At 35.2% G+C, this 24,335-nt stretch overlaps 1 protein-coding gene across 1 annotated transcript; it reads right to left on the bottom strand.

Annotated features, from left to right (window-relative positions):
• Window positions 1-1,600: 1,600 nt before the first annotated feature.
• Window positions 1,601-19,098, bottom strand: LOC114477819 (transmembrane protease serine 5). Its single transcript, XM_028470440.1, has 9 exons — window positions 18,846-19,098; window positions 10,357-10,449; window positions 8,763-8,891; window positions 6,256-6,427; window positions 5,011-5,189; window positions 3,775-3,870; window positions 3,340-3,465; window positions 1,880-2,022; window positions 1,601-1,780 (listed from the first exon to the last, which is right to left on the bottom strand). The coding sequence occupies exons 1-9, from the start codon at window positions 19,096-19,098 to the stop codon at window positions 1,601-1,603; spliced, it is 1,371 nt and encodes a 456-aa protein (XP_028326241.1).
• Window positions 19,099-24,335: the final 5,237 nt, after the last annotated feature.

Here is a 24,335-nt window from a genome sequence, read left to right as displayed (position 1 = left end):
CTACTTCCGGCTGCATAGGCAGTCCCGGAAGTACACTGGATTTCTACTCAAAATAAAAAATAAAATAAAAAAAATCTTGAATTAGCTCGTATTTTGATGTTATTTTACAGAAAATTCCCAATTTAAAATGGGGTAATTATTTATATATACAATTAGTTATATCACTTTTGAAGTGTTTATCACTTATTAATGTAGCTTGTGATCTACATAAGGTAAATAATTCAACTATAAAACGAAATGCACAGCAGCAAAATGTGCTTTTGAAACTTCTACACTTCTACACAAACATCTTTTGCTACAATTGTGCCCACTACACTTCTGTCAGAGATGGTCTGTCATAAAGTAATTTAACCCTGGGAGAGACAGCAATAATGGGCATATGCACACACAGACAACAAACAAGTTAATCTTTTATTGCCAGTTATCTTTATTGGTTTTCTGAGGAGGTGTTCATCATGGCTGTTGTTGCCATTCCCAATTTCTCTTGTTTGACCTATCGAACATAAAAAAAAAAGAAAAATGAAATGTCAATGTCATTTCAATGATTGATTTTAAACTGCGGCAAATGTAACAAACAGGAGTTTTAAATGATAACTGAACTTTATGTTCTGATTTTTCACTTTAATAGGAGTTATTATTGCACATTTTTTTCAACCAGATGTTGAACTTTTAGCAATATTCTCTAAAGATGTCAGTAGCATGTCCTTCAAATACATTTTTGCTTTTGGAGTTTGTTTAGTTTTCTGGTGAAATTCAAATAACTATGGTCTATGAACATATATGTACAAAACAACAACAAAAATACACAAAATGAATCCCCAAAACTCACAAAATGGCAACTAAAACACATAATGTTACAATAAAAAGTCACAAAAAGGCTCCCAAAACACAGAAAACGACAAAAACACAAAAATAACAACAACAAAAACACCAAAAAATGACAACTATATCACAAAATACACATAACGACAACAAAAACACAGAAAATGACACCAAAAACATTAAAAAAAAAACCAAAAACCAAAACAAGAACAGGAATATACAAAAATGAAAGAAATAGGAACAACAAAAGAATGACAAAAAAACACAAAACCCCTTTGCTATTTTCTGTATTAATGCTTATATTGGTCATTATTCCAAATGCTGACATGAATGTTCTAGTTTTAATGTAAAAAAAACAAATATTGCATGGTTTCTGTGTGAATATTATATTGCGTTGATTGTTTATTCACATTATAGTTTTCAAAATGTTAGTTAATTGAGTCTTTGTTAACGTTTAAGTTAGGAAATCTACAAAAAAAAATTAAAGGGGTATAAGATTAGATATGTTTATACTTCTTCTGACTCCATTTTGTTCATGTAAACTGATCAGATGCATAAGAATTTGAAGACGCAAGATACTGTTTTGTTGTTATTTCTTGATGCTAATTTTGTTTTAAAGTTGTCATTTACTTGATTGAAATAAATTAATAAATCAAAATCAAATCCAATGTCGATAACGAGTCGCTCGGACCAGACAATCACATTTTTGTGGCCCCGCTGTGATAAAAGTTGCTGATCATTAAACTATTTATTTAAAAAAAAAAAAAAAAACTTTACATCAATAAGTGAAATAATCCTGTACCTGTGTGTGTGTTTCAACCCACTGCAGAAAGTGTGTCACTCTGCTGTACACTCCTGGTTTATTAGGCCGTGCACAGCCTTGTCCCCAACTCACCACCCCCGCCATCCTCCAGTCCCCGTCAGCTGTCTCACACACCAGGGGCCCCCCACTGTCCCCCTGAACAGGAAACAATCATGAAACATCTCAGTCCAGACAGTTAGGAGGTCATGGATAGTTACATATTCCTCATCAACCTGGGGTTAGATTTAGTGTCACCTGGCAGGAGTCCACGCCACCGCCCATGCTGCCAGCACAAATCATCCGAGGAGTGATGAAGACCCCGTAGACGCTGTGGCTGGAGCAGATGGATTGAGCGATTACCTTCACCTGAGCCTGCCTCAACTCATCTGACACGGAGCCTGTCACAAAAAAGCAGGAGGCATGCTGGGAAAACACATTTAGGTTCAAGTCGAGCAAGAATTTGATTGAGATTTAAATTTTTCATCACTGTTGGTTTATGTAGCAGTAAAAAAGGAAAAGCACATCAATGCTTTATTATCTCCTTTTATTATCTGCAGGTTTCACCTTTGATTTTTATTGTTCATACTAACTTAGGAAAGTCATGGTCAAAAAGTGAAGGATTGTGATGTTTTTAGTTATGCCTTGAATTCTTCAAAATACTTGATTATTATCCTCAAACATTAGGTACACATTTTAGGTAGAGATATTTGTCTCCAGAAAAGGATTTTCAGAAAATTGTTGACCAAGTTTTTGTGTCAGGCACTTTGTTTATTTGTTGAATACATAAATAACCCCTTCATAATGAAACCTTGACCTGTTCTCTAGCTCCATCATTAGGCCAAACTTAAATTTATCTTGAATAGTTTTCATCCAAATCTTGTCAAATTTAGTGACATTAATTTACCACAAGTGTATGAACCCTGTTGGTTGTGGTGATGATATTTGCAGCGCCACCATCAGGTCAAACTTTCAGTTTTAAGGTGTGTTCACATCGAACATAGTGGCGCTTTTTGGTCACTCCTTCACTTCATTGCTCCAGTGACGTGATGACCAGGGCACAGTGTGTGTGTGTGTGTGTGTGTGTGTGTGTGTGTGTGTGTGTGTGTGTGTGTGTGTGTGTGTGTGTGTGTGTGTGTGTGTGTGTGTGTGTGTGTGTGTGTGCCGGTGACAGGAGAGAGAGAGGGCCGATCACTTCTTCTCTCCACCCAGAATGCAGGCTTATTCAAAAAGTTAACTGCTTTAGTTTTGCTTCGGTAAATTGAGGAAATGTACAGCCACAGCCCTCCGCTGCAGCGTCTCTCTGTAGCAGGAGGGAGGGGCTACTGCCCCAGCACTACAGACAGTGATGTCTGGGGGAGTTGTCGCTTGAAGTTGCTTAAAAAGTTCACATTTTTCCACTTTGAGCAACTAGGTTGTGCAGGACCGAGTTGCCAGAATCGCACAAGTCGGGTCGCATGAAGGGAGGTCACTTGAAGTCGCGTCATTTACGTTGATTTTGAATGTAGTCGAGTCGCTTCAGTTGCGTTCGTGTGAAAGCACTTTTACACTTATTGTATCTTGAAAATCTTTCATTAGAATATTTTTTTAATTTGGGGTGCACATTCATGACTCTCACAGAATGAACCATATTGATTGATGTTGATGACCCCTCCTTTCCTCTCATAAACATATTTATTTACCTATTTTTAATACCCCATTCTTCTCTGCATTTTTACCCATTTTCCCTGGGGTGGCAGTGGGCTGCCGGCTGCGGGCACCCGGGGAGCAGTTGGATTGGGGTTGAGGCCCGGGTGAGATTCGAGCCAGTGACCCTCTGATTGCCAGACCGCTGTCCTCAACCACTGAGCCACCACTCCCCAGGTGTAGGGATGTGAGGTCAAGTTTTACACAGCTAAAACAGCTTGGGGTCAAACTGACCCCAGAGGAACACCAATGTGTGTAATATGCATTTAGCAGATTGAAAAAAAATAATTGTGGTACTTTTATGCTTAACCAACTGTGCCCATCAAATTAGGAAAAGTCACGAAATATGAACTAAAAAAGAAAAAAAAGTATTTTTATTTTTATTATTTTTTGAATGATAAAAATTAAATGAGGTGAAATTGACCCCAAGGATAATAAGATCAACTGATAACAATGGGAGTGTATACCTGCTTCATGAATAAATCCCCAACCGGTGATCCAGCATCTACTTCCAGGGGGAAATGATGTATTTGGACTGGGTAAACAGACCGGACGAACTCCTCCTGCAGACATTACACTGTAATCACATTTATATCTTTGACTTATAGTAAAACAATAACATTTACAGCCGTGTGGTGGATAGGGGTCACAAAAGCAAAGAATCTTTTGGAAAGTATGTTAAACTTTATTTATTCAGACAACTGTTTTTCAGGAAGTTTGCTTTGATCTCCTGACATGTTTCGACTGTCAACTGCCAGTTTTAGTCAGAGGCGTCTGCTGATCACTTTGATGTTTCCTTGACTTCTGCGTAGTAATTTCAGCATGTTCTTTTTGTCTGCTATTATTCAAAACAAAGAAAAAAAAAAGTTGCTGGAATTACTACGAGGGAGTCAAGGAAACATCAAAGCGATCAGCAGATGCCTCTGAAGGAGACTGACAGTTGAAACGTTAGGAGATCAAAGTAAATGTTGTGAAGAACAGTTTTCTGAATCAATGAAACCTTAACATATTATTCAAAAAGAAGACAAAAACAACTCGCTGGAATTATTACGCGGAAGTCGAGGAAACATCAAAGCGATCACCAGATGCCTCTGAAGAAGACTGGCAGTTGACAGTTGAAACATGTCAGGAAATCAAAGTAAGTTTTGTGAAAAACAATTGTCTGAATAAATGAAACCTTAACTTAACTGTGTGGACTCTTAAAAATCACTTGAAGACTTTGCTTTTCAGAAAAGCTTTTGGTTAAATGGATTTTTTTAACCTTTATTATTCTTTTTATGATGTTGCACCTGTTGTTTTAACTTTACCTCTGTTCTGTACAGCACTTTGTCATTTTTATCTGCAAAAAGCGCTCTATAAATAAAAGGTATTTACTTACTTACTTACTATTTTATTATTCAGGCGCTTGCCTTTTTATTTATTCTGATTTAAATGTTGAAGATTTTCCTTGTTAGTTTCACTATAGGCTGAAAGGCTGTTTGCATAACATATATATATATATATATATATATATATATATATATATATTTGATTGCTCTACATTAAAAATTGATGCTAATTGTCTGCAGCTCATCTTTATTCAATGTATTAATGGTTTCCTGTTCCCCTCTTTCATCTTCTTCTACCCCTGTAATCTCTTCTTAATATCAAACAGTGCTAAAATAATTATTTTTAATTATGCTATAATTACAGTACTCTAGTACCTGACATGTCCATGTCAGTGATGGTTCTCAGCAGCCCCACATCGTAGTCATTATTGTGGATGTTGAATCGAGGATGGTGAAGGATCTGCAGAGCTCTGTAACGACTCCCCAGAGAGTTTTGTGCGATGGTGACTGTTCCCGCCACCACCAACCAATCAGCTGCCTCGTACCACTTGTTCCTATGGGATTATAGCAAAAGTTTGTGTCTGGGTTCATCTCAGGCAGCTCATTGAAGAGCATTGATTTCTGTTTGATGAAGTGCCAAAAGCCTTTACATAATCTCATACTGTGCATTATTACAAAACAAAGTTTTGTCAATTTCAAGCATATGAAAATTGACAAAGTCTTAATTAGTTTCAAATGGATTATTGAACGACTGGGACCAGTGATAGTTTTGGTTCTGAGAACTGACCTGCATTCATCTTTCTTTTCACTATATTTTGACATGAGCTTTCAAACCATGTGTGTCTTCTTTTTGTTACACATTTTTGGGCACTCAATTAACAAAGATATCCACATTTGGTACAGTAATTATGGGTCATTATAAAAACCAACAACAAAAAAACCAGAGGATCAAGGATAAACTGAATAAAGTCAATAATAACAGTAGCAATGATAGTAATAGTAGGAATGATAGCAACAATAGCATTACAGAAATAGTCAAGAAAGGCAATAAATACCCATAAGATTAATTTGGGCTGTGCACTTTGTAAATATGTATTTATGTCATTAGTGTTTGGTACATTTTAAATTATTAAGTTACTTAAAAAAATAATAATTTAAAATTAAAGCTTACTTTTGCACTATAAACTGTACACAATATTGATCAAAATAATCATGATTATCATTTTGGCCATAATCATGCAGCCCTAATATATGTGAATATATATGTATATATATATATATATATATATATATATATATATATATATATATATATATATATATATATATATACACATATACATGTATAAATAATAAAGTGAACTAAATTTATAAAATTAATTTAAAAGTGAATAAATGAAACACACAGCATACTGATATTTAAAATAAGTTGACCAAATTTTAATTATACAATAAATAAATAAATAATATAATAGCTGGGATAGGTCAGATTGTAAACTGACCTATCAACATTGGTGGATCTACTGATTTAAAAAAATAAATAAATAAAGAAGACAAGAAAAAACCAACAATGGTTTTATGAATGGGAATGGATGTGAACCATGTGTGTGTTGTTCTTACTCAACGAAGCAGTGAGCTGCAGTGATGACCCAGTGAGAGGAGATGATGGCACCACCACACACATGTTTGCTTTTCCAGTGAAGGCTCACTTGCCAGCCCCATGAGTTCTCTGCCGCTAACACTCCTCCAACAATACGCCGACCATCGCTGTTCAGAAACGGGCAGTCAAGATCTGAAAGGTTTAAACAGAGCAGGGGTTCTCAACTTTGGGGTCAGGACCCCATATGGGGTCACGAAGCACTGGGAGGAGTTCACCAGATGCCTTCAAGAAACTAGAAATATTTGAGCCCATTTTTGCTTATTTCTACCCTTTTTCAAAAATACACCAAACTCACCATTTTTTAACCTATTTTCATCACTTTTTCTTGCCATATTTTTGCTCCTTTTAATGCATTTTTGCTACATTACTCCTATTTCTGTCACTTCACCATCAAATTTCAATGCCTTTTTATGCACATTTCTTCCAGAATTTTACAGCACTTATAAACCCTTTCCACCACTTTTCCCAGCAAATGTTATATGTTGACCTATTATTGTGACTTTTAACTTCTTTTCCCCATATTTAATGCCTTTTTTTTTTTTATAATTTAACCACATTCACGATTTGTATCGCTCATTATTTACCAACTAATTGTTGATACTTTTTAAATTACAGTAAACTGTATTAACAATGATTAGCATAAATTTAACAATTTCAATTTAATGTAGCCAATCAATCAATAACTTTTACATTTATGAAAACACCATAAGATAGTGGGAGTGTCGTTATTATTCTTTACGCCTGGTTGGTAAAATCTGACAAAATTTTGGGGGACATGTTATCGTACAAATATCTGTAATATAATTACACTAATAAAGTACACAAAAAAATAAACATCCTCACTTTATTTTCATAAAACATACCGGGCACTTTGAAAGATTAATGTGGTTACTTTCTTTAAATAAAGAATTTGAGAACTTAACAGAATCAGAATCTGTTGTAGAAAATTTGAACTTTTTTTGTAAAATGTCATTTGACAGTTTGATAATCATATCATTTGTTTTTAATATTGGTACGTGAATTACAGTTAGTTTTCATTTACTTGTTCTTGCAAGTTTAAAAACAATGAAATAAATTGTGTTTCATACAATTTTGTACTTGTAAAGGTGACATTTGTAATTATTGATATTGCGATATATATATCTTGATGTATATGTGAATTGTATCGTATCGTCAGATTAATGGTAATGAACACCCTAATAGTAACTGTAGTAGTACTGCAGGGTATATGGCTATATATGATGACACTATGTGTTTGATTAACATTCTTTAATCTATAATTCTTGACGTTGACGACTTCTTAAACCTGAGAACCTGCATGTTGGATCATCTCTACTATTCAGAGTGCTTAATCACAATCATCTGATACTTTTTTTTTATTGTGCTTTTGATGAAGAGCAAAATGAAGCTGCATTTGATCTGATAAATAGATGATTGAGTTGAAGGATTGGTTGAGGGATGTGTTTTTAATATTTTTTTTTATTCTTGTTTCTCGTATGTAAGCTTTCAAATAGACTTTAGGAATGTTCTTTTAATAGTCATGCTGCAGCAAGTGTACACTACATCAGTGTTTCCCAACCAGGGGTACGCGTACCCCTAGGGGTACATGAGCATATTGCAGGGTGTACATGGAAAAATGAAGAAATCATTTCCAAGATAATGAAAATCATTCTCAGTCATTTCATAAGTCCGTCAATAAAATGGTACGTGTGCACAATGACTTGTTTTTAAAGTTTAAATGCCTGTTTAAAGGGGACATATTCAAAGATGCTCCTTTTGTGATAAATGTCGTAAAAGTTATATATAACACAGGCAGGTTAATTATTTGTTTTGTATTTATTTATTTATATGATTTTTTTTTCTAATTTCAACTTTATTATTTTTCTTTAATAACAATATTATCATAATATATTAGTATTAATAATACAGTATTATTAATACAAAAGTTTACTATAATATTATTTCTTATATTTATCATTTTTATTGCCTTAAAGGAAACATAATTTTATGTTTAATTTGAGTTAAATAAGAATATAATGCCTGAATATTAATTGTTCAATTTAAGAAGATGAAATAAAATAATTTAAACATGTGTGAGTGAGGGGGTACTCATGGTATGACAAAAAGGCTCAAGGGGAACACAAGACAAGAAAGGTTGGGAACTACTGCACAACATGGCTGAAATGTTTTTTACACGCAATTTTGTCCCATTTTTAAATAACATTTATTCCTTATGTTTTATTATGTGCTTTTTCTTCCATGTTGTGCCTCGATTTGAGTGATTTTCCACCATTCTTTAACTGCACTAAGTGATGCAACACTGACTTTTATGGATTATCAGTCAAAAAACATCTTTACTTGTTATTATTATCTCATTGTAAGCATCTTACCAACTCTGCTCTTGCTATTGTGTGTTCTGTACTTATTAAGTGGACATTTATCTTTTGTTGTTGTTGTTGTTGTTTACCTGCTGTGATGTTTCCTGTGTGGTTCAATGGATTCTTGGACAGAAAAGGCGTCTGAGTTTGGACACTGCAGCGCTCACACATCACAGCAGAAGAGTCTCCGAAATCCGAGGGGAACAACAGAAACTTGACTGCAGTGAAGAGACAAGAGAGACATTATCTTTATAGCTCATCATACACATTTAGATTATTTCCACCATGGGATTGATTAAGAAAAAAAATATTATGAATCATTTCTGGGCTTTTGTTTTCAGTGAAATCAATCTTATCTGTATTTCCAATAGTTTTCAGTTCCTAAGAAGATTATTTGACCAATACTCAATTGGCTCAGATGTTATTGTTTAAACCAGACATAGGCAACTGGTGGCCCCGGCACCAAATGCGGCCCTCGTTCTAAGTTTGAGCGGCCCCCAAAGTAAACGCACAAAATGACTCCAAAACAACACAAAATTAGAGAAAAAATGTCTCTAAAATTACAAAATGACAACAACAATACACAAATTGATTTATAACACACAAAACAACAACAGAAAGTGCAAAATGAGAGAAAAATACACAAAACGGCCACAAAAAACAAACAACAAATGACCAAAAATATATGAAATGACAACACAACCTCATTGTTCTTCCCTGTATTAATGCTCAGAACGGTTTTTATTTGAAATGCTGGACATGAATGTTGATAATGTGGCCCTCACATCAGAAAAATCACATTTTTGTGGCCCCGCTGTGGTAAAAATTGCTCACCTCTGATTCAAACCCTAGTTGTTAGTTCCTAAAAAGATTATTTGACCAATTCTCAATTGGCTCGGATGATTTAAACCAGACATAGACTGAAAAAAAAAAAAACTCATAAAAAAATGACAGAAATATGCACTGGACAACATAAATACACAAAACTGCAACAAGACAAAAAACAGCAACACAAAATTAGAGAAAAATTACAAAACGACACCAAAAATGAATACCCAAAATTACAAAATGACAACAATACACAAATTCACTTATGACACACAAAACAATAACAACAAAAAATAAAATGATCGAGAGGAAAATAAGCAAAATTACTTCAAAAACACACAAACTAAACATAAATGATTAAAAAAACCACATGAAATGACAACACAAACTCATTGTTCTTCCCTGTATTTATGCTCAGAATGGGTCTTTATTCTAAATGCAGATATTAATGTTCATAATCACATTTTTTGTGGCCCCGCTGTGGTAAAAGTTGCTCACCTCTGGTTTACACCCTCTTCAACTGATTTTTAAAATATTAATTAAATTGGATTGTAATATTGTAACACAAAGAAGTTCAGTCAAGCATAAATGGGAGTGTGAAGTGTTCAGAAAAGCATTATGTAAATAAATGGTTGGATTTTAATTTTATTCTCCTTGAGAAATTTCAATAATGTTTGCACAGTGACTTAGCACCAACAGTCTTTCATTTAGAGACTTTAGCGAATGGCTCAGTGTAATAAGAAATGCTGAAAGGTTTGCTGATGAGTGATGAGATGATGAAAAGACACTCAGGCTCTCAGTGTAAACCAAAGATTAGTGAGCTGTTCATGAGCGCTTTCTTTTTTTTTTTTTTACCTAAGAGTGCCGTAGTAATGATCAGTTTAATGACTACAGGAACTCCAATGATCACCAACAGCTCACGGGAAACGCAGGGCTGAGAATCCTGCTCTGTGAAATAAGAAAACATTCAGAAACATACAGTATCAGGGTCATTTCAACATCAACACATTTTCAGCACATCCAACGCACTTTGGTCTAAAAAATTCTGACATTTTTACCAATAGTTCCTTAAAAATTCAATAGGCACTGTACATTTTTAGTTTGGTCTGTCAAAATTAGAATAAAGTCATGGTTTGGGGCTGGAACATGTTTGGGCCTTCAGTAAACAGCTTTGCATATGTCTCAGCTCTATGTAGTTTCATCAGCTTTGAGTTATGTACATAGACTGTTCACATCACTAATGTTTCGTTAGATACACGTATTGGTTGTTGGGTGACAGTCTCTTGAAATCTGAAAAAATACTTTTTGTTTTGCTATTTTCATTGGTCCGAAATGTGGGTTTGTAAGAAAATATCTGATATCTGTTTAAATTTATGGTCTAAAGATGACTCTTTCTTGGGATATTAAACAATTTTTCTTTATGTGACTTCTTCATTTTTATTTTGCACTCCAATTTTGGGTTATTTCACCACCCACAATTATTGAAAATTCTTTACACGAGGCCATTGTAGCTTGCCAATTGGCTTGATATTGTGCTAGAAAATACAATTCCTCCTCACTACTTGTATGGCCTTTACTGACAACGAGGGCAGGGTAAAGCTTACACAATGGACTTAAGTGGGACAATTATAAGACTTTGTTTCCATAGCCATTTGAACAATATAATGACATGAATTCAGTTAGAACACCAGAAGAAGAAAAAAAGTCACCTACTCTATAACATTTTGTAAGGTATTTGTCTCATTGGCTCTTTAAATGTTTTATCCAAAGATAATGTTTTAAACATAACGAGTATTCTTCATTCTCCCCCCATTTTATTAAAAACAAGAGCACTCTGAGGGGCGGATTCACTAAGATCTGAAAAAAAGATCTGGTGACGCAGTTTTTTCACCTGCTGTGAGGAATTCACTAAGATTGCAGCAATGATTAGTGCACGTGCAGAAGTAGTGCCGACCACCCCATTTAAATGAGCTTTTGTCAGGCGTAGTATTTTTTCCGTGCTAAAATAATCACAGCAAACAGTTCTAGATTTGATAAATTGCATTTCTCCCACTGCATGAATTTATTTGCATGTCCTCCTCCCATTTTTCTGCGCACCTTACGAGATCCGCCTACTATACATATTCCTCAGAGGGAAATGCGCGAAATGGATTGAGGGTGCATTCTAATGCGCTGAAGACACGCAGTCGTGATTCCCTGGAGTTTGTACTCCTTACTAGCACGTGGAGTGTCGCTGGCACACGTTTTAATATCACTAAACCTTAAGTAAAGAGTTTTTATAGTAATTTTTGTGTTTTTCTGTCATTCTGTGTATGTTCGTTGATGGCTTGTTCATTGTGAGGCCTTTTGTGCATTTCTGTAGTATGTATGTGTATTTTTCCTGTAAAATACTGTATATGTTTTATAGAGTCATGTTGTTTTTTTCATTTTGCATTTTTTTTTTTAGTAATTTTTGTGTATTTCTGTTGTTGTTTTGCTTGTTTGTTAGTACTGTGGGTTTGCAGAATCATTTTTCTTGTCTTTTTGTGTAGTTTTGTTGTCATTTTCAGTGATTTTGTATATTATTCTGAGTAGCTTTGTGTATTTCTGTTGTTGTTTTGTTCATTGTTGTAGAAGTGTTTTTGGAATGTTTTCTGTGTTTTTTATTGTCTTTTACTATATTTTCCTGCAATGTTGTAATTTTTAGTGTATGTATTCTTGTCATTTTGTACATTTACTTTGGGGGCCGCATGAAAATAGACAGAGGGCCAAATGCAGCCACCGGGCCAAAGGCTTGGAAGAAATTTATATTGTCATTAACAGTGATAATGTTGGTCAATATGTATTGGGCACCCCTGTATTTTGCAAAATCGCAATGAAATGCACAATTCAAATCCAATCGGGATGAAACTTGATGGATTGATTGAGGAACTAACCTGACATAACTGAGTCATATTTAATTGAAAAAAAACAAAAACAAAAAAACAATTAATTATGAACTAAGATGATTTTTTGAAGTTTCCCCAATGATGAAAGTTAGGGATGTTTGCCATTGCCACTGATCTAGAATCAGTATAATGATCGGGATCTTCTCCTACATTAATTGAAATATTTCATGGTATAAGCTCTCTTGTTATATTTCTTCCATAATCAGGAATCCAGCAGCTGCTAACAGATAAACAAAAAAACCTTGGTGAGAATATTACCTCATTGGCAGTGCATTAAAGTTCTCAAACAAAAACACAAAATGATTTCAGCAATTTTTGAGTCTCAGACAGAAACCTTGAGGCCCTGTTTTCCTCTAAAAAGAGGCTCGAGAGAGGTTTTACATCACAGAAATGTCTAAACAAACAAGGCCAACAAATACCGACACACGCACAAGCACACAACTGAAATCAATAATTTGTCAGGCTTTTTGATATAACTTCGCATCTACTTTTTTTATAACACATTTCAACAAATACTTTCCCGCAGCTCTTCAGCTTATATTAAAGCCGTGGTTCTCAAGCTTGTTTCACCCTTTAAACCAGTGGTTCTCAAGCCTTTTAGCCCGCAAGCCCCAAAACAAAGGTTCTAGAGCCCGGGGACCCCCACTGTACCTGAAGGTGGTTAGAACACAGACACAAACATTGAAGAACAGTCATGTGGAGACAGGTCCATCTATAAGGGGGAATAAAGGGGTGAGCTTTTTGGGGTCCATCCATAAAGTCAACAATTGATGGTCCATGAATCTGTGATAACCACATTTATTTATTTATTTATCTGAATAATATCCACTGTTATCCTAGAAGTTTATTATTATTTGGGCCATAGTAATTAGTCATCTTAAAGATGTAAATCCTTGTTTTTGGGTTAAAAGTTACAAAAAATGGTGGAAAAGGTGGTCAAATGGGATTTTAAAAACCACAGAAATTGGTAAGAAGTTGCAAATTAGAGTGGCCAAAACTGACAGAAAAAGTGGTTAAAAAAAAAAAAGGGTACAAAATGTCAATAACAATTAGTATGAACAATTAGTTTAAACTGGCAAATAATGCATATGACAAATTGTGAATGTGGTCAAATTTGCAAAAAATAAGCATGAAATATGGTGACAAGAGGTTAAAAGTGACAATAATAGGCCAACCTATGTGACATTAGGTTAGAAAAGTGGTGGAAAGGATTTATAAATGCCGAAAATGTATCGAAAGTGGAAACAAAGGGGAGTAATGTAGCAAAAAATATATTAAAAGGAGCAAAAATATGGCAAGAAAGAGTGATGAAAATAGATTAAAATGGCAAGTCCGTAATTGTAGAAAAAGGGTAACAATAAGCAAAAATGTGCTGAAATTGTTCAAAAAGCATTTGGCGACCCCCTCCCAGTTTCTCACGACCCCAAATAGGGTCCTGACCCTAAGGTTGAGAACCCCTGCTTTAAAGAGTAGAAAGTTTTCAGGTGCCCCCAACCCAAAAACTATTTCAGAAAAATCAGTCTAAAAGTTGACCTTTATTAAAAAACAGCTAATAAATATATATAACTATTTTTCTTCAAACCATATATAAATAACATAGAATGTGCAACCACTTATTTTAGAACAGTAATAATAAAGTAATAATAGTAAATAAAGCCCCATATTTTGAGAACCACTGTCTTAGAGGAATCATTATTTTCTCTTCGCTACAGGCATGACCTCAGGTGCTGCTCAGCTGAGTATATGTGACCACAATGCATTATGGGAAAAAGGAAGCTAGCAGAAGCAGTGCGATACTCTCCAGTATCATGTCATTAGGATGAATGTAAATTAGTTTGTTAAGCTCAGTCCTTCGATAGACAGTAACTCTTTTAGTTCAGAGTGTTTTGAGGAACCTAATAATGTGAAGTTGTTGACGTGTTAAACGGAGGATAGAGCACTTTAATAAAAGAAAGAAAAGTTAAAGCATGAGTGGCAGACACTGCCCTGTAGATAAGAACAACACAACAGTTATTTATTAAGGTCACTGGAGGCACCGGAGTGGAATGTGTAATATGAGTCTCTCTATGGTTCTTTATGAAAGCCTTCTGACAAAGATCAGCTGAAGGAAAGACAAATGATTGTGTTGATATTCTCAGAATTAATGCAGCATTTTGATAATTAGTTTATTCAGTTTAGCTTTAATATTCTTGTGAGTCAATACAAGCTACTGATAATTATAAATATTGAATTTGAAGGATTCCTGTTCACATCAGATGTGTTTATGCTCATTCAAGTCTTTATCTGAAGACAAATGTACAAATATACATATATTTTCTTTACATATGAACAAATAAAAATGATTTCATACACTTTCCTATCTTGGATAAACTCTAATCCAGAGGTGTCAAACTGATTTTAGTTCAGGGGCCAAACAAGGAACAGTTTAATCTTAAATGGGCCACAGACTTTATGCAGAAAAATGAGTAATTCCACCATTATTGTGCCATAGTTTACAGTTCTACGTATACATAAAACACAAAATATGTAAGAAACTGACAATATCCAAGCAATAAGTGATAGATATCAAACAGGATCTTCACTTAGTTAATTTTGTGACAAATTTTTATTTAATTAATTTGAAACTTTGTAAGAATTTTGAGTTTTTTCAACAGTTTAACATTAAAAATGATAAGAACTATAAGCAATGGGAAAACTGTTCACACCTGCAAATATTGTTGAGTTTCATTTTAGACAATGATTCATGTTTTTTCTGTCATTTTTAGTTTTCCCTGTGGGCCAAATTGGATGGTCTAAAGGGCCACATTTGGCCCCCGGGCCTTGAGTTTGACACATGTGCTCTCATCAGTTAATATTAAAAATATAGGTTTGATGTCACTTTTCCAGGCTGTATGAATGATTTCATTAGATTAAATATATTTGTCGTAGAAACCAACAATACAGATATCAATGCAATAAAATGTTCTGTGTTAAACCTAAAAAATAATAACTGTGTATTTTCATCTTCCTCAGGTTCGCATAACAAATAAAAATCAAGCATAAAATGTACGTTGTTCAATGTTTAAGTCTCTCAAAGTATTTCAATCATTTGGTTGTTCTTTTTAAGTAATAACTTTTCAAACATTTAAGCAAAGTCATGTTTAAAGAAGCATTTTTAATCGGTACTCCTTGTTCATTCACTGAATAAAAACAGATATGCTTTTGTTTTTCCGCCATTTTTTATGAGCTGGTTATGTATATAAAAGGAACACCCGGACAATAATACCGCTGTCTAATTAGCATCTGGATATGCCGCACACGTGAGGTGGATGGATTATCCGTCAAAGGAGAAGTGCACGTTGACACACATTTTGACACATTTATGAACAATATTTGCAGTAAATAAATAAGCTTTTTAGGTGTTTGAGTAACTTCAGCTGATGAAAAATGGGAGCAAAAACTAAAGTGCTTTGTTTATGTATTTTGTTGCGAGTACATCGGATCACTCTGGTCTGACATTGTTGTGTGGAAAGCATTTTAAATGACAAATGACAGAAAGGGAATTGGCACCACCCTGTTCGGAGGTTAAATGAAACATGTTCACAAACAGCCAATTTTTCACTCTCACACTGTCTATTCTATGATGAATACAATCATTTCCCTCGCTCGGCCTGCAGCTCACTTCCTGATACATAATGGTCAATAGGGGCAAAGTATATACAGTGAGGTCAAACTTCAATAAAACAGATTACACAGCAACCAAATCCCAAGATAAGAAATTATTACAAAAACTACAAAGAGCTTCCTAAGCACTCTGTGGGGAACCAGTGAGAAGGAAATGACAAATGCTCAGACTGGGATTCGGTTTGCTAGCGTGGTGATGAATGATCCAATGTTAGGATGCCATGCATCACAGTTGTATCCAAAAGAAACGATATGGAACAACACCAAGAAATCATTGGAAGTTTTAGAAGTAGACATGATTGGATACAGTGGACACTACAGACCTGCAGTGGTTACTTTCTTTTAAAGACTGTGTTTGAAGATCTTTGGAAGGTGATGGACCAACAGACATTCTCACAACTTCCAAAAACTTATAAAGCTAATACTTATTATATTACAGAACAGGTGTCACAACTCAAACAGGACACTCTGTTGTTGTTTGCCTATGTGGAAAGGTTACCATTGTAGTTCTAATCCAACCCAATTGAAAATGGTAAATGGACTTGATTTATTAAGTGCTTTATCCCTACACTGAAGTAGTCCCAAAGCACTTCACATATCAGCTCATTCACCCACTCACACACCAATGGGACTGAGCTGCCATGACCACTGGGAGCAACTTTGGGTTCAGTGTCTTGCCCAAGGACACTTCGACACAAAGACAGGTATAGACTGGGATCAAACCCCGCAACCTCTCGATCAGAAGACGACCCCTCTACCACCTGAGCCACGGTCACCTTAAAATGTTGGCTTCGTAACCCTAGAACACTGTTACTTAAATTGTTAATACCATACGCAGAGTTTGCGGGAGGCAGGGGGATCATTGCTTCCCCGTAGTGGTCAAAATTTTTCATTAGTTTTCCCAAAATGCATTAGAAAAAATGCAATTCTTAATATGATGTATATAATATACAATTATTTTAAGTGCCATAAAACACAGTGACGACACAAAATATATGAATTCATTTGGGAACTTTTGAGACTTTAGGTTGGTTCTTCTTGTGTTCCACAGTTCTTCTTCACAATGCATAAATGAAGCAGAAAGCAGGCGCCGGCCTGATTTTATCATGAATTTACAACATTTAATGACGCGTCAACGCAAATTTTTGTAGTCAACATTTCAATTATGTTACTAATCATTTTTGCATTATTGTATACAGGGCTTTAAATTAACTTTATAGATCACCAGCCAGCATGGCTAGTAGATTCTTAAAGTTACCAACCAGATTTTCCACCAGCAAAAAAAAACTACATTATGAGTGCCACAGAATATATTTAGGCATTTGTTTTTCTTTAAATAGTTTTAATTATTTTTAGTTGATTGCAGAAATATATTAAAATGGTAAAAATATGAACATTTAATTTAAAAACAATGTTATAACAATGCCTAAAAGTTGCAATATGGAACTTTGGGTGTGTCAGAGAAGTGAACCTTTTATAAAGTATATTCTCATAACTTGATAAACAAACTTGACTCAGATGAAAATTGAATCCCTGGAACACTGTTTGAAGTTAGAAACAACAGAAGTAATCAGTACTAAGAATTACATGTACTGTAGAGAAAACATGTTTTACTAACATGCATGCTCTTCAAATGTAAACAAATCCCACTCCCCACAAACTGTATAGTTTGCATTTTAAAGGTGAACAAATGGTCGATTACCAGCCACTCACCCGACATCCATTTAGTAATAAAACTCCTCAATTTTTTCTTCATTTCAGACACCTGATAAACATTTCCACGTTTGTTTGGTTTTTTCCTAAATAATTTTACAACTTAATTTCAGCTATTATTGTTTGTTTTGTGACACAGTCTATATAATTAAATCTCTTTTTTCTGTCCAGATATAATATACCCAACTCAACAAAAAGTACTTGTCATCAAAATATAAAAAATACCACAATACATGACTAATAAGAGTAGTAAACAATATAATATATCCAAGAAAAAGTGCTATATTTTGATGACCTGTGGCTACTTTTTATTGGGTATAAATCATGGTTACCAATCTTTTTTTTTTTTTTTCCTTTGTCTGCACATACTGTCAGAGGTCAACACTACAAGAAGTGCAATCTTTTTGAAACAGCAATGCATGTGTTTGCAATCTTAGTCACGAGTCCCTGGGTAGCTTTAGCCTCATCTTTAACATTTGCTCTCTATCACCATTGAAATTTCCTCTTGGGTGTTCCCTTCCAAGGACGCCACAGCGAATTTAATGAGAGGTTAATGTAATAAAGATAAGGAGAAACGAATCAAACAAATAAGTAAAAAAAACAAAAAAAAAACTAACAGACTAAACACAACATACAGAAACAAAAACTAATTTAAGAAATGAAAGTACCACTGAGGCATGTGATATTTATGCCTGAGATGTAGCTGTATCTCAATGTCAGGCCCAGTCATGAACACTGGTACAAAGACGAAAAATGTTTGGACAATATCGCCTTGGGACAGTCATTGTCAATGTTTTTTCCCTCTAAAATAACTATAAGTCACTGTTGAGTTTGGTCTGTTTGCTGATTTTGGGGTCTTGCCTGAACAAGTCATCAAAACTAACCGATTATTATCTGGATCTGTTTCAGCATCTGGAAAAGTGATAATAAAAAGGAGGTTTTTAATGAGTATATAAATAATTTAATTTATATACCTTCACCTTTAGATTGCTTAGTTTATACAATCAATGCAATGTCAAGTAATGTAACACATTGCGATACCTTGTGCTTCACCATTGTGCTCTTTGGGGAACATGAGACTTATTGATCCCTCCTCCAGTGAGACTCCATCAGATGGTTTTTTTTGCCTAACTTCTTCAGCATTTTCGGCACTAGACAGTGTTGAGGTCAGGAAGTTTTGATCTTGAGACTCTGAAGAGAAAAACTGAGGTAGCTGATCTTCTGAGGTTGGATGAGATGAAGATGGAAGTTCTGGATAAAAGTTTCCAGTCGGTGTGGGTTGACAGGTGGGCATGATCGTAAGCACGGTAGGACAGACCATAGAAGAGACGCTCCACACCTCATGCTTCGCTTGACTTTGATTGGATGTTGGAAGGCCGTGTTCATTGGATGAGTGATTATTAGACAAATCCAGGGAGTTTTGGACTTGTGGACTGTTGGTGCTGCTTGTCTCTGTATGCATACTTGCAATGTCATTGGCAGCAGTCAGAAACACCAAGGTGTGGGTGAAGAAATGATAGCTGTGCCGACCAAAACTTCAGCAGAAATCTGCGTGAGAAAAGATAAATGAAGATAGTTTAGACAGGAGCAGTATTGTTCAAAGGAAACTGTTGATCAGAGAAGAATTTCCCTATACCGCAAAGTGACTTTATTACTTTAAGTCAAGTGCTCCATGGTCCTAAAAATACTGGTTTAGAGAGATATCCTAAATGTTTATTGCAACAGTTCATTTGTAAGAGTTGCCAAAAAAGTTGGTCTCCCCCCTGCAGATGTACTTTTGCAAATGAAATAGAAAACTGGATATTGCAAATTGCCTGGTTTAGTCTTGCAGGTAGTGGACTGATGCCAATGCATGATGAATTAAGGGCAGATCTATGGTTCAGGTACCTGATTGGACACCTAAAGTTATTCTCTCCACTTTCCACCCAGGAGATTGAAACATGATTACATGCTGTTGCCTAGACAGATGCCCCTTCAAAATGTTTCTAGGAAAATGCTTACACTTGATTCTTGTGAACAAATTTCAAATCTTAATCTAATTTTGACATGGCAATGTCTAACAACATGAAAGACTTTTATTTAACATTACAATCTTGAAGCTACACACTTTATTGTATACTGTAGGACAGAGGTGGGCAGCTTGTATCACAGCAGGGGCTACGGACATGTGTTTGTTTGATCGAAAGGCCACATTATCAACATTCATGTCAGCATTTAGAATAATGAGCAAATTGAGCATTAACACAGGAAATAACAGTTTTATAGTAATTTTGAATGCATTTCTGTAGTTCTTTTGCATGTTTTTCCTGTAAAAAATGTTTTTTGGAGTAATTTTGTGTATTTGTTGTCATTTTGCATTTTTTGGAGTATTTTTCTATGTATTTCTGTTATTGTTTTGCTTGTTTGTTAGTACTCTGGGTCATTTCTGTGGTAGTTGTTTGTGTTTTTGGAGTATTTTCTGTGTTTTTCTTGTCTTTTACTGTATTTTCCTGCAATGTTGTAATTTTTTGTATTTTTTTTTCAAATGTAATCTTTGTTTTGTGTATTTTTTTGTTACTTTTAAACTTTTAAACCCACCTGATAACACTTTGGTCAACCATATTACTAAAGTCTAGTTCTACCACTGCTTTCAATGCCAACTTTGTTAGTTAAAAAATCCTTGGTGGTAATCTCCTCTGGCAATTTGTGTAAAAGGCCAATTGTGTGCAAATTGAGGGAACGCCACTGTTTATTATGCAACCAATCCTTGTTCTGATTCACTTCTCAATAGTTAAGTAGAAATGTAGTCAAACTATCAAGGCAACTCACCTGGTCATCAGCTGTAGAGACCTGTATTCACCACATTCATTGATTAGTCATTCACCTCAGTCTCCTCCACTTATTCAACCAACGGACACCAAAGGTTGGAGAGGGAATGCATTATGGGAGCATCCTGCAAAGGCACCCAAAAGCTCCAGTGCATCGTTAATCCACAGATGTCTCTAACTGTGATCCATTGTCATCATCATTTCCACAACTTTCGGCAGTTTCTCAGCAACTTCCCTCTTAGCACTAAACACCTGATGCTGCCATCATGTTTGACCTTTTCTTTCTAGTCTTTCCATTTTACCGTACTCTTCTTCCTCTGGTCAGAGACCAGTGAAGGCAGCGGCAGTCGGGTCAGTAACAGATATCTGTGCTCATTATGGCTGGCCAATAAAATATGTATAGGGTCAATTGTGAGCTTGGGTCAGAGTTTAAAAACAGAGGGTAATGTACACCACAAGCACAAAGAAACACAAGGACGCCCATGGGCATGAGCTCATAGAGTTGTGTGTCAAACCGCTGCTGGATATGTATTCAATAATCATGCTTTCATGATGAATCTGAAGGGGTTACTTAAATAAGTAATACCATCACTAACGCCGGGTGATTTTTACCTAATATTTCCAAATTAACAAAAAGTCATCAAAAAATATCACAATACATGACAAATTAGAGTCAGCGTTCCCACACTTTAAAACTTATCCAAAATATTTTACCAAAGTTCCATAACTTTGTTCTGAACCACTAAGATCTCTTCTACCAAAAATGGGCGGGCCTTTCCAGTGTATAGTGTAGCAGAGCTCTGCGAGTGTGCCGTGGTTAGTAGCAAAAATGTGGCACAGGGCATGCAAGTTGTGTCCATAACTTATCAATCATTTAGCATCGTACAATGGTCCAATTGCTCTTGACACCCATTTTGCAATATTTTTTGAATAACGATGCATCAGCTCTTTAATGTAACATTAAACAACAACTAAGTGCTACCATGTTTAATTATAAGATTACAATTTAAAGTAGCAGACACGTTTATCCAAAGTGACGTACAACACAATGTGTTAGGGTTAAGGGACTTGCTTAATGTCCCATAGTAATAGCGAAGGTTGGATTTTAAAAATTAAAATAAAATAAGCTATATTTCCAAAACCTTTCCAAAACAGTTAAATTATTCCATGACTTTTCAAGACTGGAAAATCAGTATATCATATTACCATAACTTTTCCAGGAATTTCATGGGGACCCTGTAGAATAGTAAACGATAGAATAAAAAGTGCTATATTTTGATGACCAGTAGCTGCTTTTTATTGGGTATAAATCATGGTGATACTAATCTTAGCCATGGGTGCCTGGGTAGCTTCAGCCTCGTCTTTGACGTTTGCCCTCTATCACTATTGAGATTTCCTCTTTGTTCCCTCAAGGACGCCACAGCAAATCATTCACATGGTTAATTAAACCAAACATGTGCCTGTTGAAAAAAGCAGCTTATGGAGTAGGGAAACACCCACGCCTTCAAAGACAACGCTGAAGCTACCCGGGGACTAATGACACTCATACAAAAGCAACATAATTAAAATCATTTCAATACATTTGCATGGGTGAAAAACATTCTGGAGTTAAAAATAAAAAGAATGAGGAAAAACTAATTAAAAGTTAAAAACTAACAAATTAAACTGTATTTCAATGACAGGCCCAATCAATGACACTGGTACAACGACAAAAAAAAAAAAGGTTGAACATCATTAGCTGGGTTTCCATTACAGATTTTTTGCAAAATAAAAGTGATATTTCCAAATGTCGACAAAGCATAACGCTTTTTGAAAGCGTTTCCTTTGAATGTTGTTTTGAGCAGGAGCCTCGTAACTCCCGTGAAATATCCTTATCCTTATCTAATGTAGCAGTTATCATTTTATAGTATAATGCTAAGAAGTATCCCGGTCTTCTCTGTTTACATGTACCGTGTCATGTTTTCTCCGAGATCAGTGGTCATGTGACACATTTCAATCTCAAAACGTCTGAAATACCTCCTCATGAAAGTGTCAAAACTTTTTTGCAATATTTGAGTGCTTTTTTGAAATTCAGGTCTTTCCATCACCAGTTTTTATTGCACTATTTAGATTTTGCGCAATTCCAAGAGTAATGGAAATCCAGCTAGTGTCAACGTTTTTTTTTTTTTTCTAAAATGACTTTAAGTCACCAAAGGCAGTGCTGAGTTTGGTCTGTTTGGTGATTTTATGGTCTTGCCTGAACAAGTCATCAAAACCAACCAATTATTATCTGGATCTGTCTCAGCATCTGGTTATAAAAAGAAGGTTTTTAAAGAGTAGGCCTATATAAATAGTTGAATTTAGATATCTTGCAGTTTAGATTGCTAAGTTTATATTATTAATGCACTGTCGAGTAATGTAACACATTGCGATACCTTGTGGTTCACCATGGAGCTCTTTGGGGAACATGAGACTTATAATGGGGCGTTTCCACTGGCGGTATCGGCTCTACTGTCCTTTTTACATTTTCCACCAGGAAAAAGTACCTCCTCCGTGGTACCTGGTGCTGCCTTTTTTAGTACCTCCTTTGTTGAGGTTCCAAAAAAAGCAGCCCTGGTGTAATAATGTGACGTAGGCACAAAGCAGACACTGATCGGTTCAGAGAACCATCACAGGGTAGAGTCATTAACTTACACAGAGAGGAAGCATTTGGCCACCATTGATTTGTAGCCGTGTAGACATTTTTCATCTGTTCTCCAGGAGGTTTTCTTTGCTTAACTTCTAAAGCATTTTCAGCACGAGACAAGTTTTGATCTTGAGACTCTGAGCTGAAAGTGAATGAGTGTCTGAGTCTGTGTGTGTGTGTCCTCAGTAATCTCACAGCCTTTCCCATTCCCTTTACAACTTTATGAGACAGTGCATTTGGCCTGGAGCAAAAAGAAGCCCATCATTGGATTTCTTCTTTATGCCTCAGTGGATTAAACAGGCAATAAAAGTCAAGTAGGCATCATCAAGAATGTTGTGGCATTATATTGCCAAGTGTGTTCAGCCATCTGCCTCCACAACCACATTACAGTCATCCTAATCAGTTCTAATCCCCAGGGCTTGATATCGAATTGGTAAACCTATTGCAGCTACAGGGAAAATGCTCCAACCTTTTTTTGGAATGATTTCCACAAGGTTAAAGAGTGTCTATTTCCTCCAGGGACTCTTTTCTGATACTGATGTTGGAGGATGTTTAAGGTCAAAGAACTCTGGCCCCTAATCTCTGCTATAACTCCTCAAAAAATGTACGTGATTTAGTTGAGACAAGTTCCTTCTTTGGCAACTCATTTATCAATTTTTTGGACCTTTCTGATGAGCATAAAGAAGAAATCCTAAAACGGTTGAAAATTTATGAGAAATATTTTGGTCAGCTGAAACTGAAACAAAGGAATGTTAATTAGTATTTAGTAGTAGTGGGACTTGATTATTATTGTTTTTTAATTCATTAGAGACTTAATCTCAATTAATTGCCTAACATTACTATTATTATTACTAACAACAATATTTGACATGAGAAGCAACATTTTCCAACTGTATGACTGAATCAATGGAAACACAATAAATGAGCTTAAAGAACAAAATTGTGTTTATTATTTTCACTGAGTGCCAACATGACTTGCAATTTGAATATAGAATATTATGATTGCATTCTTCACAAAGCATAAACTTAAATTTAAGGTACGTTTTTTTTTGTAAACTT

The sequence above is a fragment of the Gouania willdenowi genome, chromosome 16, assembly GCF_900634775.1.
Source record: "Gouania willdenowi chromosome 16, fGouWil2.1, whole genome shotgun sequence".
Classification (NCBI taxonomy): Eukaryota; Metazoa; Chordata; class Actinopteri; order Blenniiformes; family Gobiesocidae; genus Gouania; species Gouania willdenowi.
This window is presented reverse-complemented; position numbering and strand designations above follow the sequence as displayed.

Bases quoted from the DNA above. Each gene is read 5' to 3' on its own strand.
- LOC114477819 (XM_028470440.1), bottom strand. From the start codon at position 19,098: ATGCCCACCTGTCAACCCACACCGACTGGAAACTTTTATCCAGAACTT. The intron at 10,450-18,845 runs GTATCGCAATGT...CTTATTTCACAG, and splicing joins GCACAATGGTGAAGCACAAG to AGCAGGATTCTCAGCCCTGC. The intron at 1,781-1,879 runs GTGACACTAAAT...TTTCCTGTTCAG, and splicing joins GTGGCGTGGACTCCTGCCAG to GGGGACAGTGGGGGGCCCCT.